The sequence below is a fragment of the Podarcis pityusensis genome, assembly GCF_964106645.2.
Source record: "Podarcis pityusensis genome assembly, chromosome: 7".
In the NCBI taxonomy this organism is placed as follows: domain Eukaryota; kingdom Metazoa; phylum Chordata; class Lepidosauria; order Squamata; family Lacertidae; genus Podarcis; species Podarcis pityusensis.
In genome coordinates, this window is record NC_138031.1 from 73,213,333 (window position 1) to 73,231,685 (window position 18,353).

At 44.9% G+C, this 18,353-nt stretch overlaps 1 protein-coding gene across 6 annotated transcripts in view; it reads left to right on the forward strand.

The window, feature by feature from the left end:
* LOC308481934 (cadherin-10) overlaps positions 1 to 18,353 on the forward strand; it is a 148,708-nt gene that overhangs the window by 60,985 nt on the left and 69,370 nt on the right. For all 6 annotated transcript variants that reach the window (XM_081014772.1, XM_081014773.1, XM_081014771.1 and 3 more), the window contains exon 2: positions 1,810 to 2,185. In XM_081014772.1, coding sequence (XP_080870898.1) covers positions 1,955 to 2,185 — 231 coding nt within the window. In that variant the 5' untranslated portion in view covers positions 1,810 to 1,954. The remainder of the gene's footprint in view (positions 1 to 1,809; positions 2,186 to 18,353) is intronic.

Below are 18,353 nucleotides of genomic sequence, written 5' to 3' on the forward strand. Positions count from 1 at the left end.
CGAGTAGACTTACTTAGATGTATCAGACTGAATTAGATACGTGCTGGTGATGCAATGAGGCTGAGGGTACGTTTTTTCATATGTGGTAGTCCTGTAAAAGGGTAAAAGAGTATTGGGAAATAATTTATAATGAATTTAAAAAATGTTTAAAAGTATACCTTTCCAAAAAAACAAACAAACAACAACAACAACAACCCAGAGTCCTTTTTGTTGGTGATAATTCAGACGGAAATTCCCAGGCATCACAAAAGGTTATTTATGTATGCCACTACTGCGGCCCGTGTTTTGTTAGCCACAAAATGGAAAACAAGCAAGGTCCCAACCAAAGAAGAATGGTGACTTAAACTGATGGAATATGAGCAGCTTGTAGACCTAACATATATAATAAGAGAACAAGAAGAACATACGTTTAAAGAAGATTGAATATATGAGGGGAAACTGTGTACACTTGAAAACGTTGGCAGCATTAAGATAAATTCAACCGTGTAAATAAGTTTTGATGGATGTAATAATGGAGATATTAATCAATAATAAAAGGAGAAGGGAAGTCACTGATATTTTAATGTTGGTTAAATGAATATTCTAAAATGTAAAACAGAAAATTCATATATATGAACCTGCAACATTGGCATTATCAACACCAAGCTCTACCCAACTGGGCTATGCAAGTTCAAAGATAACCAAAGTTACGGAAGGGTGCAGAGGGATGTGGGGAGAAGTGTTGAGCTTCAGTTTTTAGAGAGGGCTCCTGGGTGGGCATGGAGCGAATCTGTTCAATTTAGGTTCATCCATTAATGTCATATCATAATCACATAGAACCTATCTATAGTACAACAAGAAGTTCAACAATGGGCAGCTGCCAAAGGTTTGATTGACCACTACGTCTGACTTTAACAAAGATAGTTGCATTTTAGGGATTCTAATACCATTGTGAGCTAGTGTTGCCAAAGAGGTTAACGGACAAGAGAGCACAGATTGGAGTTCCAATTTGATAATTTCCTAATAAATATTTTAGGAACAAGTAAAGACATGTCTTTGGGATGCAGTGCTTGACCCTGAGTATCCAACATGGCAAAAAACAAAGGCCACCTTCCATTTCATCAGTCCTTCCGTTTACATTTGCTTTGTATTCTGAGTTGGATTTTGCTGGAACTTTGCATCCCAGAAACTCTCTCTCTTAGAAAGTTTGCTTCTTGTCATGTTGTATTTCTTCCGATGCATATGATGTCCTCTTTTGCCATTTAAAGCACCCTGGGGAACTAGTATTCCACCATTTCTGTGGTTTCGAAAACGGCCTTTGCATTAGCCTTTAAGTGCCTCTTGGTAACAAGATTAATAAAACACTGGGTTACTTGTAAGTCAAATCAGGTGGAAAACATTTCAAGTAAAGACTGCAGTATTTAATATGTAAGTGCCAATGGTGCAGATCCCCTAGTCTACATGATGAATGTTCTCAACGACCTTAAATACAAAAGTTAAAGGTAAGGGTAGGTGGTGAGGGGCAGAGGAAAACAAGTTTATCTGCACAATTCATTTTTCCTGAGCATTTCATGCTGAATATATTTTACAAAGCTCTGATTAGGTGACAGTTTCTAGATAACCTTTATACTTGCCACATCAGCTGTTTGTTTAATGCTTGGGGGAGCTAACCAATTTGCTGTAAGATTTTACAGCTATTCTGCCAGGAACAATGTGAAATCTAATGCAAACAAAAGGAACATTTTTAGCTTGCAATTATATATCTGTAACTGTATTGCACTCTCTCTCTCTCTCTCTCTCTCTCTCTCTCTCTTGCTGTTTCCTTTTCAGATTTTGGATATGCCCAGACAAGAGATGAGCTGGTATAAACAGCTTGGCTTCACGTTCCACTGAAGAATATCTAGAGCTCAGTTGAAGGCAAAGTGTCCAACTTGCAGCCAAAGGCACTTGAGAAGACAGACAGCAGAGGAGAACGATGATAATACAACAAGGCTTGCTGGTGGTACTATTCTGGGTGTGCCTGCTCCACCCCTGCTTAACAGCCATGGTATTCAGCAGGACTACGGACCAGCAGCCCAAAAGTTTTGCTGCACGTGGAATAGGGAATGAAGGAAAAGCTCTGCACCGCCAGAAGCGAGGCTGGATGTGGAACCAGTTCTTCTTGCTGGAGGAATATACCGGCTCAGATAACCAATATGTAGGCAAGGTAGGCCATATGTATATCTTCTCCTATTCTTCTTATGCATTGCAGCAATTTAATGGTAGGAAATTATCTTTGAGGACTTCATTCTCAAAGATATAGAGACCTTTTGTTTGTTCTGTTGAAAAAATAAAACCAAATGCTTTGGAAATGGGAGTATTGGATTGAAACACCCATGTTCTAATGTGGATAAATAATCGTGTGATTTTTGAATTTTTTTATTTGATTTTTGTATACAAAAAGCAGCATTTTTGAGTATGACTTAACTTTTATACTTTGTACACCTACCTCTGGAACACAAACTATCCTTCATATTCCAACATTGACACTTCCTCTGATGAAAAAGGTGACCCTTGCTAACAAACCTGTTCAGAATTTTTGTTTTAACATGAAGTGAAAAATTGGATTAGTAATTTCATGAGTGAAAGATTTTTATGTTCAGTTGAAGCATAGATTTAAAAAAGGACAAAGCCTTATTCTCAAGTACTTTCGCCTGGTTTGAAAGAAAATTGCAGCTCTAGTGTAGTACTACAGATTTCCAAGTATTTTTTATACGACCCTATCCTAAGTATCATTTATGTATCACAAAATCTGGCTGCAGTAGGTGGCCATTTCAGTGATTTAATACCTGTCGCCAAACTGCATGTGACCTAGATTTATTAAATCTTCCTCAAATATGAAAAGTTTGCGTAGCAGCTGACACCATCCCTACCACTCCATTATGACAACATGCCATACACTAGGAAAACCCTGATGGGGGTTCCTTTGAAAATTAGTTACCCAGACTTTCATAAATGGTGGTTATCGATGAACAGGCCACAAACAAATACATGGTATGCTGTAGGGTTCATTCTTAATCAAATCAAAGTAACATTAAGGCTGAACAGACCTGGCCATTGTCCCTCATGAGCTCAGTCAGGGGTAGCAACTTGAAAAAAATATTGGGGGGCCCAGGTACGCTGACATAACTGAGCACTTGACGTGGTGTGCACACTGTTGATGGATCTCAACCAAAACTCTTGCTACCAGCTGCCAAATCGTACAATTCCAGGGCAACAAACAGGAACAGAACTTGCTTATAAGGAAGAACTTAACCAATCACCACCCGTTGCTAGGCTTCCTTTATCTCCAAGCAGACTTGTTTAACTTGGCTTGTTGCCAACCCACTAATTGTTCACTCCAAAAGCTGCTAGAAAACCAAATTCTCAACAGACACACACCATTTAAATGGTAATGTCCATCAACTTGGGGGGGGGGCAGCCTCCTCAAATATTTTATTGGGGGTTGAAGGGACCTCAGCCCCTAGGAGTTCGCTCCTATGATCTCAGTGAGCATAATTCTCAGCAATATGCTTGTTTTTTCTGTGCAGTACATTTAGCGATTTCTGAGTCAACATGGAAAGGCTTCGCTGGAGGAGAAAGTCTGAAAACTACTACACTAGAAGTTCAGAGAGGCCTATAGCTTACATTATCCGAAGTCCTGTCAGTGCGTAATCTTCCATAGTAGAATGTCAGATAAAATCCATGCTTGGAAACACTCAGAGATGATACATGAGTGATTCTATGTCAGAAGTGGCCGTGTGTATCTTCCCTATGGATAAATCCCTAGATTCTGGAGATGACTCTTGCATATCGCTGTCAGGAAGATCTAAGAGACACCACTTCCAATGTTACAGTAGAAATGCACACCAACACTGGTGAGTTACTTGTGTGCCCTTTGAGGGTGCATTTCTTGTAGCAACCATAAGTTGCCCTCGGGGCCACAATTATGGCATCATGAAATCTAGGAGAGGATTCCACAACTAGATTGGGACTGTGGGAACCAGGGATTTCTTTCAGCCAAAACTCACCAGAGCTCAGCTCCGGCACCTCTCAGGTGGGCACCATTGCCAATCTATGAGAACAAGAGAGAAGTTCATGGTAAGCTCCGGCACATCTTTATCTAGAAAAATAGCTCTGGATGGAACTCTTTTGATATTTATAATACCTTGTTGTTGTTGTTGTTTAGTCATGTCCGACTCTTCGTGACCCCATGGACCAGAGCACGCCAGGCACTCCTGTCTTCCACAATATTTATAATACCTATTTCCACAGTAAATACTTCCACAAGTATTTATAATACCTATTTGAAATCAAACAGAAGGACTGGGTTCCAGCATTATGCAGAGAATATTGATGGCCTAATTATATAATATCTAGATAAATCTCTATACACGTTGGCAAAGGGATATTTCAGGGGAAGAAATGACAAGTCATTGTTTTTTAAAATATAATAATAATCCAAGAACAGGTTTGAAGACATTTCGTGTTCCTATAGCCTGATCCTAACCATGTTAGCAGGTCTTGATGAAGACTGTCTGGCTAAAACAGTGATGTTCTCTTTTTCATATATTGGGTTTGTTGCTCAGCTGCGTAGACTCAAAACAAAGATCAGAATTAGTTATTATGGTGGACTTGCTGCCTGGCTTTGTGGACATTTTCTCTATTTTTGCTGAGTTCAAGTAGATTCATGCTTCAAATCTATGTGCAGTTGGATTTCAGCCCCAATGAAATTAGTAGAAAACTTCCAGGGAATTGTGTTTTGGTATAAGGCCACTAGACCACAAAACAATTCAAATAGTTGGGGGAGCTATTCACACAGATCTATGCCTACAAATTAGTGTGCCATTCTCAGCATCAGCGACTCATTTGGAGCCATTCAGGGATAGCCAGAAGGCTTTGTGCTCCTGTGCAAATTTTCTAGCTGAGGTTATTCAAGCGCATTCAAACTCTGGCATTTGAAACAGGAGATCTCTCCTTCCTCAAACCGTTCATCTCTATTGTTAATTAGCAAAATATTTTTGCATCTATGAATGGAGATATTATATTTTATGCCTTTTGATAAGCAGCAGATTCTCTTGGAAGGGAACAAAAATAGATAAATATGGATTTGCAATAAGTCATATAACAGTGGAAGCTAGCCTGAAAGCATTCCATTTATGCCACATTACCCTGACTAAACATCCACATTGCATTATGTTGCTTTGCTCCAGAACAGACACTCAACTCAAATAACCTCACATAATGTAATGTAACATGCCATATTACATATGCTTTATTAATTCAGATAGGCCAAATTGAATGGGGGGGGGGATCATTTTGTCCTCTTTGGCTAAGGAAGCTCATAAAAAATCAATTTATTGAGTACTCAAGAGCTAAAACATAAGATCTGACAATGTTCAAAACATCTTTGAGGGTGAACAACTGCAAGAGGAAGGATTTTCAGCAGGTAACAGGAGTGGAGTCCTGATCTGAGTAAGGGAGCACATTCCAGAATTGGGCTGTTTCTTCAGATACAAGGGGCCAACGAAAGCATGATCTTAAAAAAAAAAAAGTGTGAATACAGAATGTGTATAGTAGTACCTTGGCTCTTGAACTGAATCCATTCTGGAAGTCCGTCCGAATTCGAAAACATTTGAAAACCAAGGTGCGGCTTCTGATTGGCTGATTGGCCCCAGAAACAATGCCGACAGCCACAACAGACGTTCAGCTTCTGAAAAACCTTCGCAAACCCAAACACTTACTTCCGGGTTTGTGGAGTTCGGGAACCAATTTGTTTGTCAGCTAAGCCATTCAGGAACCAAGGTACCACTGTACTTTGGTCTTAAATATATTGTTAAACTATGCACTACAAAACAATTGGATAATATAGACATAGGAGGTAGAAAATTCAAGCCCTGACTTGGCCCATGCAAGGAATTTGAGCCATTTTCTCATAATGTCTTCCTTATTTTTGCCCTGCCAGAAGATCACAATGTGGTGAGCCACACTTACTCCTAGGAATGGTTGCAAAATCCAAGCCAACTCTCACCGCAGTTGAGTGGAGTTCATGGTTTGACAGCTTTAACACGTCCAATGAGGCCAATGAACAAGGACCCTGGGGGATGATTCCCGCAAATGTAATAGAACTAACCACAGGAGTGCCTAAAGGATAACATATTGTGTGGAAATGTTAATGTGTTTGTAAGTGTTCTACAAGAGGGCTTCAGTTTCCCATCTATAAAGCGTACTCAGAGATAATGAGGCGCTGGGGTGCAAGGAAGAAGGAAGGAAGCCAAACGTTTCTCATTCATTAACACCAAAGGAACATGGCACTAGATAGCGGCAAAATTCTCAGAGGCCACAGCTTATTTGTAAGTGAAAGTTGGTGTTAGTAATCAACAATTCTGATCAACACTTCCTACCTAAGATCTAAAGTGACTTCTTCCTATTTGGTTGTTTGCAGCTTCTTTTAGAAACTTGGTTGCATGGATTTTACTTTGAGGAAAAATAACAAGGAACAAAAGCTCTTGGCTGATGGCTTCATTTACAGTGGTACCTCAGGTTAAGTACTTAATTCGTTCCGAAGGTCTGTACTTAACCTGAAACTGTTCTTAACCTGAAGCACCACTTTAGCTAATGGGGCCTCCTGCTGCTGCCGCGCCGCCGGAGCACAATTTCTGTTCTCATCCTGAAGCAAAGTTCTTAACCTGAAGAACTATTTCTGGGTTAGCGGAGTCTGTAACCTGAAGCATATGTAACCTGAGGTACCACTGTATTAACAATTATTTACTTGCCTTTGTTTCTTCTTTTTAAGGATGCTTTCCAAATTACCCCCATCATTTCCCTGACTAGATTTTTGGATACCAAACTACCTGTATATGGAAAAGCATTGCCAATCTTTGGGGTTCATTTGTTTATTTTTTTCTCCCCAAACTTTGTTGAGACTACTGGGTACTTTCCTGCAGACAAATATGAGTAAGTTGAATGCAATTACAGCACAAAGGACAATTGTTGTCATCATGCAATCCCATCATATATTTGTTTTGTGACTTAATCTTTTGTACATTTACTGAGAAGTAAAACTCCACTGAGTTCACTAGGGTACATTCCACGCAACTGTGTATTGGAGTGCAGTCTAAGTTACTGTCATTGATAATGAAATCACCTCATGATTGTTTTTTTGTGGGTGAATGCGCATATGCACAATGCTCACATTGGACACTGCCAACTCATGGAACAATAAGGAAACGAAACAAGGGGCCTTCTGGCGGATCCCTCTGTGAGAAGTGAGGTTACAGGGAACTAGGCAGAGGGCCTTCTCGGTAGTGGCGCCCGCCCTGTGGAACACCCTCCCATCAGATTTCAAGGAGATAAAGAATTACACTACTTTTAGAAGACATCTGAAGGCAGCCCCAGATAGGGGAATTTTTTAACGTTTGATGTTTTATGGTGTTTTTATATTTTGCTGGAAGCTGCCCAAAAGGGCTGGGGCAACCCAGTCAGATGGGCAGGGTTCAAATAATAAAATCACCATCATCAACAACTAAGCACTGTTGCTAACCTGGAGGGGGGAAGGTGTCAGGAAGAGCAGTGCAGTTCTGATGCAGTAGCAGAAACATCAGACTGGCTCCGCTGGTGCATTTGCACTGCACCAACCTCCCTGCTGTTTGGCCCTTCTCCCTCTTCCTTCCTGTAAGCAGCAGTGATTGGACTGTCAATAATAATAATAATTTATTATTCATACCCTGCCCATCTGGCTGGGTTGTCCCAGCCTTTTTGGGCAGCTTCTGGCAAAATATAAAAACACCATAAAACATCAAACGTTAAAAAATTCCCCTATACGGGGCTGCCTTCAGATGTCTTCTAAAAGTCTGGTAGTTGTTTTTCTCTTTGACATCTGGTGGGAGGGCGTTCCACAGGGTGGGTGCCACTACTGAGAAGGCCCTCTGCCTGGTTCCCTGTAACTTGGCTTCTTGCAGCGAGGGCCCTTGGCGCTGGACCTCATGAGTTCAGATGAGCACCCCCCCACACTACACTGTCCGCTACCGATGCAAACTGATATATACACATGGATTTGTGCAAAATGTTCTTTGCTAGACCATATCCTTGCATTCATGTCCTAATCCAATGGTTTTCAAACAAGGTGTTTGAGGAATGCTGGGGTGTTTGTCTTTTAGAAGCTCATTAGGCTTCTAGATAATACCAGCAATGGGCAATATGCGTCTCTGAAGGCAGCTTTCTCAGACCACCAATTCTTCCAGACACTGTCAGTCTTGGGAACATTTCATGTATTTTAGACTGTCCACTTAGCTCAATAGTGAGTACATGCTCCAGACATTTTCATTCCTGAAGAGACATCCAAATAGTGCCCCCTGAATAATTTTTTAAAATTGCTGTGGTAGTCCGACACCAATTCTTGCCTTCCTATATCTCCCCTCTCCTGCTGCCTGAAGAAAGTTGCTTCACCTTGTTTCATGACAGAACCAGACTTTTCAGCCACTAGAAAACTTGAGAACCATGTTCCTCACAGATGTTTAGCATTGAGAGCTTCAGTTGGAAGGATGAGCTAAATCCTGGCCTCTTCCCTTGATAGTGTGTGGTCAAGTCTTGACAGGATCTGGGTCATTCGGCCAGTTTAGGAGAAGCGAGGGAAGTGATAAGGGACAGAACTGTTGCAGGGGTACAGAATCAGTTCCCCAGAATGTTTGGGGCTGTTTTTGCTTTAAATGTGCTTTAAATGGATGGCTTGTATGCAGAGTGAATGTGCCTATGGAGGCATATTTTTTCTGCCTTCCGCAGGGACATTCAGTTGACCCAGACTGGCTTCATGAACAGTGCTAAAATCTAGAAGCACAAGCTATTGTCCAAGTAAAAGATTTCAAATTTAAAGGCTGTGTAGAGTAATACAAGTCAATTAAAGAAAAGAAAAGAGTAGAGTTCTAGAAATATGATATTCATCAGTTCAGCTGTGAGTTGATTCTTTTCTTTGTAAATGAAAATCAATATATTTAAATATGCTTCCCCAGCTAATGAAAACAGTGATGAATCTGTAGGGCATATACATGTAGGAGGTATATTGGATTTTATTATTGGACTATAACTTTTATAGCAATATCTGTCATTGGATGAAGGGGCGGGGGACATTCCAAGAATTCATAACTGACATAGTAGATATATTCTGTTCATAAGCATGAAATTGTTTACCCTAAGATGTGCCATGGCAGTGTCAGAATAGCTGGTTTGAGGATTATAGCCGAACAGCACAATCCCGTGGTCCCTGGAAGGACATCCCAGGATCCACAAAATTCTGTGGAACATTATCTCGACAAGAGGTTTGTCCCAAGAAGCCATAGTGAGGCATTCTGAGGACATGTCAGGAGCAGATGGGAAGTAGTTTTTGACCCACTAGATTGAGGGCACTTTAAGTTCCCCGCAATGCTCCTGGAATAGGGGCAAAGAACATACTTATTTTATTGATTGATTGATTGATTGATTGAGTTTATATACCACCCTATACTTGGAGGTCTCAGGGCAGTTCACAAGAAAAATAACAACATATATAATCAGAATAAAAACAACAACCCAATAAGCCCCCCTCCCAAAAAAAGAGCCATATTTTAAAAGGGTATAGGATGTCAAACAGATCAAACAAAGGCCTGGTTAAAAAGGAACATTTTTGCCTGGCGCCTAAAGGTGTATAATGAAGGCGCCAGGCGAACTTCCCTGGGGAGAGCATTCCACAGATGGGGAGCCACAGAGTGGCTGGGGAAACCCTGCCAGATGGGTGGGGTATAAATAATACTATATCATCATCATCATCGTCGTGTTGCCACCTTCCAGACCTCTCAAGGAGGAGGCACACGAAGGAGGGCCTCAGAAGATGATCTCAGGGTCCAGGTAGGTTCATAGGGAAAGAGGTAGTCCTTGAAGTATTGTGGTCCTGAGCCATTTAAGGCTTTATAGGTCAAAACCAGCACTTTGAATTGGGCCCGGAAACTAATTGGTAGCCAGTGCAGTCGAACCAGGATCAGTGTAATATGCTCAAACCGTCATGCTCCGGTAAGCAACTTGGCCAATGAATTCTGTACCTTTCCCATTGGGATAACTGGCAAAGTAAAGATTCTTTAAAACTGGGGGGGGGGGCGGTGAAAGGAGGAAGAATGTGTGAGTTTTTTGAAGCAGTGCTAGAGCAACTGCTTTGCATAAAGAATGTCTCAGGTTAAATCCCTAGCATCTTTAGGTAGGATTAGAAGGGATACTCTGTCTATAAAACCTTAGAGAGCCACTGTGAGTCAGAGGGGACAACACTGAACTAGATGGACTTACTGGCAGGATTTGTTATAAGGAAATAATCAAAGAAACTCTAGAATTGAAAAATTGAGAATCTACCATCTCTCAGTACAATTTGTGATCCTCTTTGAAAATATAGTTTTAGAAAGGACTTGAATCCTTGAACCTTATCTTGCATCAGTAGTATCTCTCAAACTTTGTCGAACCGAGACTTTCCCCTCAACACTGATTAAATATAGAGCTAGAAATTCCAGTTAATTTCTTATTGAAATCTGATATTTAAGATCCATTTATGAAACCTTTGCCCAAAGCGTTTTGTACATTGTGAAAAGGTATGCCGACTCTTGAGGGAAATGCTTAAAAGCAATATATTCTGCATCCTCCGACTACTCACTGACTTTGACTCTGAGTGTAGGAAGCACATTTTGCAGTGCAAACATAATAAGACCAAACTCTAATATAGCTTAGAATCATTTTGCCCTTCTTGCTGCCTGTCCTTAAACAGGTTTTGTTCAATAAAAGTCCTCGAGACATTTACATAGCAGAAAAGTTCCATGACGTTATGCAGATCTCCAAAGAGTGCTGGCACCATCTTGTCTTATCATAGAGCCATTGGCAACTAGGCTTCCTAGCTACTTGGATCAGCTCTTACCTGTGAAACAAGACTGGATTATTATTTTCTAAAGAACACCTTTGGCCACCTCATAATTTTTGGAGAATTTATTGCATTTCATTGTCAAGTACAGGAGTTCCCCTCTCCTTCCGGTGGCTCACCGATAAGAATGAATGAGCATTTGGTAGATTTATAGTCCTTTTATTGCAGCATTCTGTTATAAGAACAAACAGGTAACCCTCCACAAGGCTATCAGTTGCCTACTCTGACTCCTTCCCACTTCCTCAACAAGAAGCGTGCCAATGGGAAGTTCCTCTCCCCCTGCGTGTCCTTTGTTCTCTGACATGCTCAGACCTCCGAGTTTGGGGAGAGGGAGGGGTTTCCCCCCACTCTCGATTGATGTATCTCCTAGCTGCTCCCTCCCTTCTGGTTGCTTAGGTACTATCTCATAGCTGGGTAGCTCCTCTCTCAACTGTGCAGATTCTGTGTCTGCCTGTCCTCCTGCTTCTGGAAATGCTGGCAGCAAAGGGGGGGGATGAATATTCACCCTCCACTTCTGTTAGGAGCTGATCTCCCTGCAATTGCATCCCCCAATCTTCCAGTTCATTTATTTGTTGTATTTAGCAGTCACTTCCTGCAATAAGCCTTCAGGCAATTTACAACAGTAATATATATATATATATATATATATATATATATATATATATATATATCAATAATCGCTGAAGCTCAGTGGTAGAACATCTGCTTTAATCCCTGGCGTCTTCAGGTAGGGCTGAATATAAATTTATTTATCCATGAAAAATGGATATTTTTCATGCATGAAAGCCTAGTGTGTAAACTCTACTGAGCTAAATGGGCCCACGGTTTACCTCAATATAAGCCAGCTTCCTAGGTTCTATTTTCTAAAAATAAAAAACCCCATCAAAATACGAACAATTCACAATAATGATCAAGTCTAGCAAAAAATATGTGCAAGAAAAATATTTAATCATACAGAAAGAGAAAATTATTATAAATTAGTTTGGAGATGGTATTTAACACCAGTCAGATGAAATCAAATAAACAAGGAATATTTGGTGTTATGTTGGAGGGGATGCCAGGAAACCGGGACTTGTATACACATGTGGTAGGGGTGTGAATATGTGCAATTTTTCTGGCAAAAGGTGTTTAAAGAGAGAACAGAAATCACTGGATTAAAGCTGACCGAAAGTCCAGAGGTAGCATTATGAAGGACTTGCTCACAAATTTATTGACAGCTGCGCAAATTATGATAGCTAGGAAGTGGAAGGGGCAAACAGAATATAAAATGGAAGGGTGGTACAAAGACGTGTGGGACATAGATATTAATGATAAATTAACACGTGCCATTAAGGTAAGACGGAGAATACACAGGAGAAATGATTTTGAGAAGATATGGAAGGTGTTTGTAGAATTTGTACTGTTATGGTCAAACCATTGCAAGAGTTGTTGAAATTTTGGGAGGTTGGATAGTTACAATGGAATGGTCTCAGTGGTGGGGTGCACATTTTTATTCTTAATAAATTATGATTATTTATTTATGATAATAATAAATAGGGGGGAAAGAGCAAAAAGTCTTGTGTGGAAGTTAAAACCAATTTAAAGGAGAACTATATTTCAATCCACAGATTGGTTCAGGAGGAGGGGATCAGGTGAGCTTGCTTGGGGATATGCAAAGATATTCAAATTCCCTGAACCTCCCTAGTTAGTATGTATGCTGAAACCATCCACTTATTTCCAGCACCATCGTACAAGCAGATCAAAAAATAATGGGCTACTGTGCCAGGAATGAAATTTATTGTTAATTCTGGTTTCCTAACAAGGTAAGGAAGCAATCTGTCTGTTGGTTTCCACTGAGGAAAATTAGTTTCATGGGCTTCATTAGTGCAATAACTTATTGGGGGCTAATAATGATGGTTTGTGTTCTTAGCAGGGTCGGTAAATCTGCAGTCGAGATTTGAGGGGTTGTGTTGCTCTGCTTTTTGAAGGTTCCCCAACCATGAAACCTATGTAGTTTTAGTTTGCATGCACACAGAGTCTCTTTATATAAATCATTCAGTACATCAGGGTGGGAGCAAGGTTAGCTAATGCTCTCCTCAGTGCATTTTTTCCCTTGGGGTAGAAGAAGAGGAAGAAGAGTTTGGATTTGATATCCCGCTTTATCACTACCTGAAGGAGTCTCAAAGCGGCTAACATTCTCCTTTCCCTTCCTCCCCCACAACAAACACTCTGTAAGGTGAGTGGGGCTGAGAGACTTCAAAGAAGTGTGACTAGCCCAAGGTCACCCAGCAGCTGCATGTGGAGGAGCGGAGATGCGAACCCAGTTCACCAGATTACAAGCCCACCGCTCTTAACCACTACACCACACTGGCTCTCACACTGGTACTCAAGGGTACGCAGTCCTGGAACCCCCCTATGTTAAAAGTGTGGCACTTACTGTCACAACTTCATGGTGAGCACCAGGGCTGTCTTAAGCATATCCGGCGCCGTGGTGCAAAGATCCCTCCAGCGCCCTCCCCCCTGTTTCCCAGAGTTGTCGACCTTTTCCCAAGCCTCTGCGGGGATCGCTCTCCTCCTGTGGAGGCTTGGGAGGCAAGCTGCATGCCCGCCAGCCATATGGTTGATGGGGCACAGCTGACAGGCATGCAGAAGGGAAAAGGGAGGCCACTGGCAAAGCCGTGCATCCCCCACTCGCTGGGGTGCCCCAAGAGGCCGGTGCCCTGGCTCAATAAAGACGGCTCTGGTGAGCACCAGCACCATTTTATTTTTTCTTTATAAAGAGTACTGGTTTTCCTGCTCCTCCTCCTCCTCTTGTACACATTTGGTCTATCCAGAATGATCAAATGAAGAGGGTTTCCTTTCACATATCACCTGGCATGTTGTTCCAGTCTGCAGTTCTTTGGAGAATATTCATACTGGATGGCCTTTCACTTGACCTAAATCATTAAAAGGTAAACTAACTCTCTCTCTCTCTCTCTCTCTCTCTCTCTCTATATATATACCTCATTATTTTTTATGAATGATGCCAAGAGAGAGAGAGAGAGAGCGCTTCAGCAAGTGATCTCATTGGAAATTCTGTATTTATATTTCCTATGACAGAAGACGTGTTTCTAAATAATTAGGATTAGGAAATGCTACCTGTGTTTGTAAAAATGTTGAAAGAACCTTCTGCTATTTGAATGCCCCCAACAAAGTGCTCAGAACACAATTCCACTTAATTAAGACATTTTAGCCACTATAGTTTGAAAGGACAATTTTTGAAATATACTCAGAGTCGCAAAGTGATTTCATGCTCTTTATTCAGCTCATAGTGGTGAGGAGGAATGAATGAATGTCCCCTCACAGTATCTGCTTTATATACATTATTTACACAATGGGCTGCACATGATTGGCTAATTCTGGAATTCTACTGTAAGCCAATCAGGTTGTGGATTCACTTCTATCTGGAGCAGGATTGGGTGGTTCCTGCCAACCAATCATACTGCTGCATTGTTCTAGGACCAATCAGACTGCTGCATTCTGAATCCTATTGTTCTAGGACCAATCAGACTGCTGCCTTTTGGATCCTATTGTTCTAGGACCAATCAGACTGCTACAGTTTGGATCCTATTCAACTCAGTACATAACACCCCTCCCCTCTAAGTTCCAGTCCTGCCCGGGAGGTCGCATTCATAGTCCTCAAGGTATGCCGGCGGCCTACGTGTGCGTTGTGGCCTGGGGTGTTCCCTGGTCCGGGCTCCAGGTTCTGGCTCGTGTTCCAAGGATGCTGGCTGTGATGCGGCTGTTTGGTCTGGTGCAACCGGCTCGCTCAGTCGTGGTTCTGGTTCCGGTGTCCTTTCGGCCTCACGGGTCCTCTCTGTATTTACTGATTCTGCCTCTCCTGCTGGCCCCTCCTGCTCTATGGGCCTCACTGCCCCGCTGTTCCCTTGGGACTCCTCTGACCTGTCCTCCTCCTGGTTTTCTCCCGGGAATCGTCGCCGTATCTGGTCGCAGTGGCGGCGCCAGCATTGCCCCCCATCCGTTAGCACCTCGTACGACACGGGGCCAGTGACCCTGGTGATTGTGGCGGGTACCCATGCTGGGCCTGCCCCAAAATTCTTTGCGTACACTGGGTCCTGGGCCTCGAAGGTCCGGGGGTTCCTGCCTTCCCCCACCACTACCTCATCCTGAGCTCTATCGGGGTGAAGGCGGTCCAATCTGATTGCAAGGCGCCGACCCATTAGTAGTTCAGCGGGGCTCCGGCCAGTCGTTGAGCTGGGGGTGCTGTGCTGTGCTAGAAGGAATGTGGCAAGGCGGTACTCCCAGTCCCCTTGCGTCATGCGGCGAAGGGTGTCCTTGGTGGTCCGCACCATGCGTTCTGCTTGGCCATTGGTGGCAGGGTGGAACGGCGCCGAACGGATGTGGCGGATGGCGTTCTGCGCTGTGAAGGTTTGGAATTCTCCTGACGTAAATGCAGTCCTGTTGTCTGAGACGAGAGTGTCAGGGAGCCCGTGGGTTGCAAACAGCCTGCGTAGTACCCGGATGGCTGCGGACGTGGAAGTGGACGGTACCAGTGCGACTTCCAGCCATTTGGTGTAGGAGTCCACCACTATGAAGAATGTTTTCCCCTGAAAGGGGCCAGCGAAATCCACATGCAGGCGTGACCATGGTGCTCGGGCGGACTCCCAGGACTGGACTGGGGCCCTTGGGGGATCTGGGCGGGATTCTTGGCAGGCCTGGCAGTGTTTGACCCAGGCCTCTATCTCTCCATCGATCCCCGGCCACCACACATAACTCCTGGCAAGGGCCTTCATTCTTACTACCCCTGGATGTGTCTCGTGTAGGGCTGTGAGGACCCTTTTGCAGAGGGGCTGGGGAACAACGACTCTGCTTCCCCATAACAGGCACCCCTTGTGGGCCGACAGTTCATGTTTGCGGGTTGTGTAGCCGGCGAATTCTGGCCCGGGGCTGCTGCTGGGCCATCCCCTCCACACCCAGTCCAGGACCCGGGAGATGACCCTATCTTTCTTGGAATGGTGTGCAACTTCTTGTGCCTGAATGGGGCGGTCGGGAAGCAGCTCCAGGCTCATAACCTCTTGTGCAGGTGCTGGGTCAGGGCCTGTTTCCGGTAGTGGTAGCCTGCTGAGGGCGTCCGCATGGCCCATCGCCTTCCCAGGTCGGTGAATCAGTGCATACTGGTAGCTGGCAAGGAAAATTGACCACCTGAGGACGCGAGGAGACAGCACTTGGGGGGTCTGCTTTTCGGGGGCAAACAAGCCAAGCAACGGCTTGTGGTCAGTCACCACGGTGAAGGGCCGCCCGTACAAGAAATCATGGAATTTTTTTACTCCCTTTACGATTGCCAGACCCTCCTTGTCGATTTGCGAGTAGTTCCGCTCGGTTGTGTTGAGTGTCTGGGAAAAGTACGCCACCGGTACCTCTCTTCCATCCGGGAGTTGGTGCCCCAGGACAGCTCCAATGCCATAGGGTGAGGCGTCGCATGCTAGCACCACCGGCAGCCTCTCGTCGAAGTGTGCCAAGACCGAGTTTGAGACAAGCAAGTCCTTGACTGCCTGGAATGCGGCCTCCTGGCGCTGGCCCCACACCCAAGGGGCCCGCTTGTCCAGGAGTCTGTGTAGGGGCTCCGCTACCGCCGCCTTGTGGGGAAGGAAGGAATGGTAAAAGTTCAATAGTCCCAAGAAGGCCTGAAGTTCAGTCTTGCTCTTGGGCGCTGGGGCATCACAAATGGCCCGTACCTTGTCCCCAGTCGGGTGGACCCCTTCTGCGTCCACCATAAATCCCAGAAAGTCCACCTGAGGCACTCCTAGTAGACATTTTTCCCGCTTCACCTTGAGACCCGCCGTCTGGAAACGGTGCAGAACGGTGCGGAGGCGGTCCTCAAACTCCTCTGGTGTGGGGCCGGCAATCAACACATCATCGAAGAAGGGGGTGACGCCAGGAATCCCTTTAAGGAGAGAGTCCATTATATTCTGGAATATGCCTGGTGCCACGCTGACACCGAATTGCAGCCGCTTTACCCTGAACGCTCCTCTGTGCGTCACAATCGTCTGTGCCTCTGCTGTGGCCTCATCTACTGGCAGCTGTTGATATGCTTGGGCCAAGTCCAGCTTGCCAAAAATTTTCGACCCAGCCAGGGTGGCAAGGACATGGCTGACCACTGGCACTGGGTATGCGTGGGCCGTGAGGGCCTTGTTTATGGTACATTTGTAGTCTGCGCAGATGCGGACCGAACCATTAGGCTTGACGGGTGTGACGATTGGGGTTTCCCAGGGAGCATTAGGCACCGGCTCCAGCACTCCTTGCTCTACGAGTCGGTCCAATTCCTCGTCTATACGGGGTTTCAAGGCGAACGGGACCCGGCGGGCCTTGAGCCTGACCGGTCGTACTGCGGGGTCAAGCTGTAGCGCAATGGGGGGGCCCGTATACTGTCCCAATTTCCCATCGAAAACCCCTGGAAATTCCTTGCATATGGCGTCCACGTCCACTTGTAAGCTAGTGTGGTTCACCCCGGTGACAGCTAGCCCCAGTGGTCCAAACCATGCCAATCCCAGTAAGCTAATGTAGGGGCCCTTGACCACAAGCAAGTCCAGTTGCCGCGTCCGCCCTCGGTATTGCACCCTGAAGGTCCCCACCCCCATTGTGGGGACCTTACGTTTCTGGAAGTCCCGGAGGGTGAATGGGGCCGGCCTGAGTTTGGGACCCCCAGTGGGACACAGTTTCCTTAAGGTCCTTGCCGAGATTATGGATAGAGTTGAACCCGTGTCAAGCTCCATGCGGCATGGGGCCCCCTCTATCTGTACCTCTACATAAATTTTCTCTACGTTGGGGTGGGGCAACTGGTATACCTGGAAGTCCGTGAGCTCCGTCGAGTTGCCTTGGTGCGTTGGGCCCCGGGACCTGGGGCTCTTGGATTGGTCATCTGATGCCTGGTGTCGGGTGGGCCGAGCCCGACACACCCGGGCGATGTGTCCCGATTTTCTGCACTGCCTGCACTCTGCGTTGCGGAAACGGCAGGTCCTCCTCTCGTGACTCTCCCCGCAGCTTGCGCAGTTCCCTCCTTCTCGTCGAGGCAGCTGTGGTCTGTGCGCTGCTTGAGTGCGCTGCTGTACTCGGTGCACCTCCTCCCTGTCGGATCCTGAGTCGTCGGTGAGGTCTTCATGGTGGACCCTCGGTTGGGATGGCAGGCTCGGCCGTGCCTCTTGGGTCGACCTCTCGGCAGCTTCTGTTGCCAGGGCCTCCTCCAGAGCGACCTGGAACGTTAGGTCCTTCTTAGCGTAGAGGCGTCGTTGCAGCTTCTCATCCTTCAGGCCACCGACGAGGCGGTCACGAAGCATGTTCTCCAGCTCTGAGAAGTTGCAGAACCGGGCGGCTTGGCGGAGAGAGGTCACAAACCCAGTTATGGTTTCCCCAGGGGCTTGCCGCTTTGCGTAGAAGGCATTTCGACGAGCCA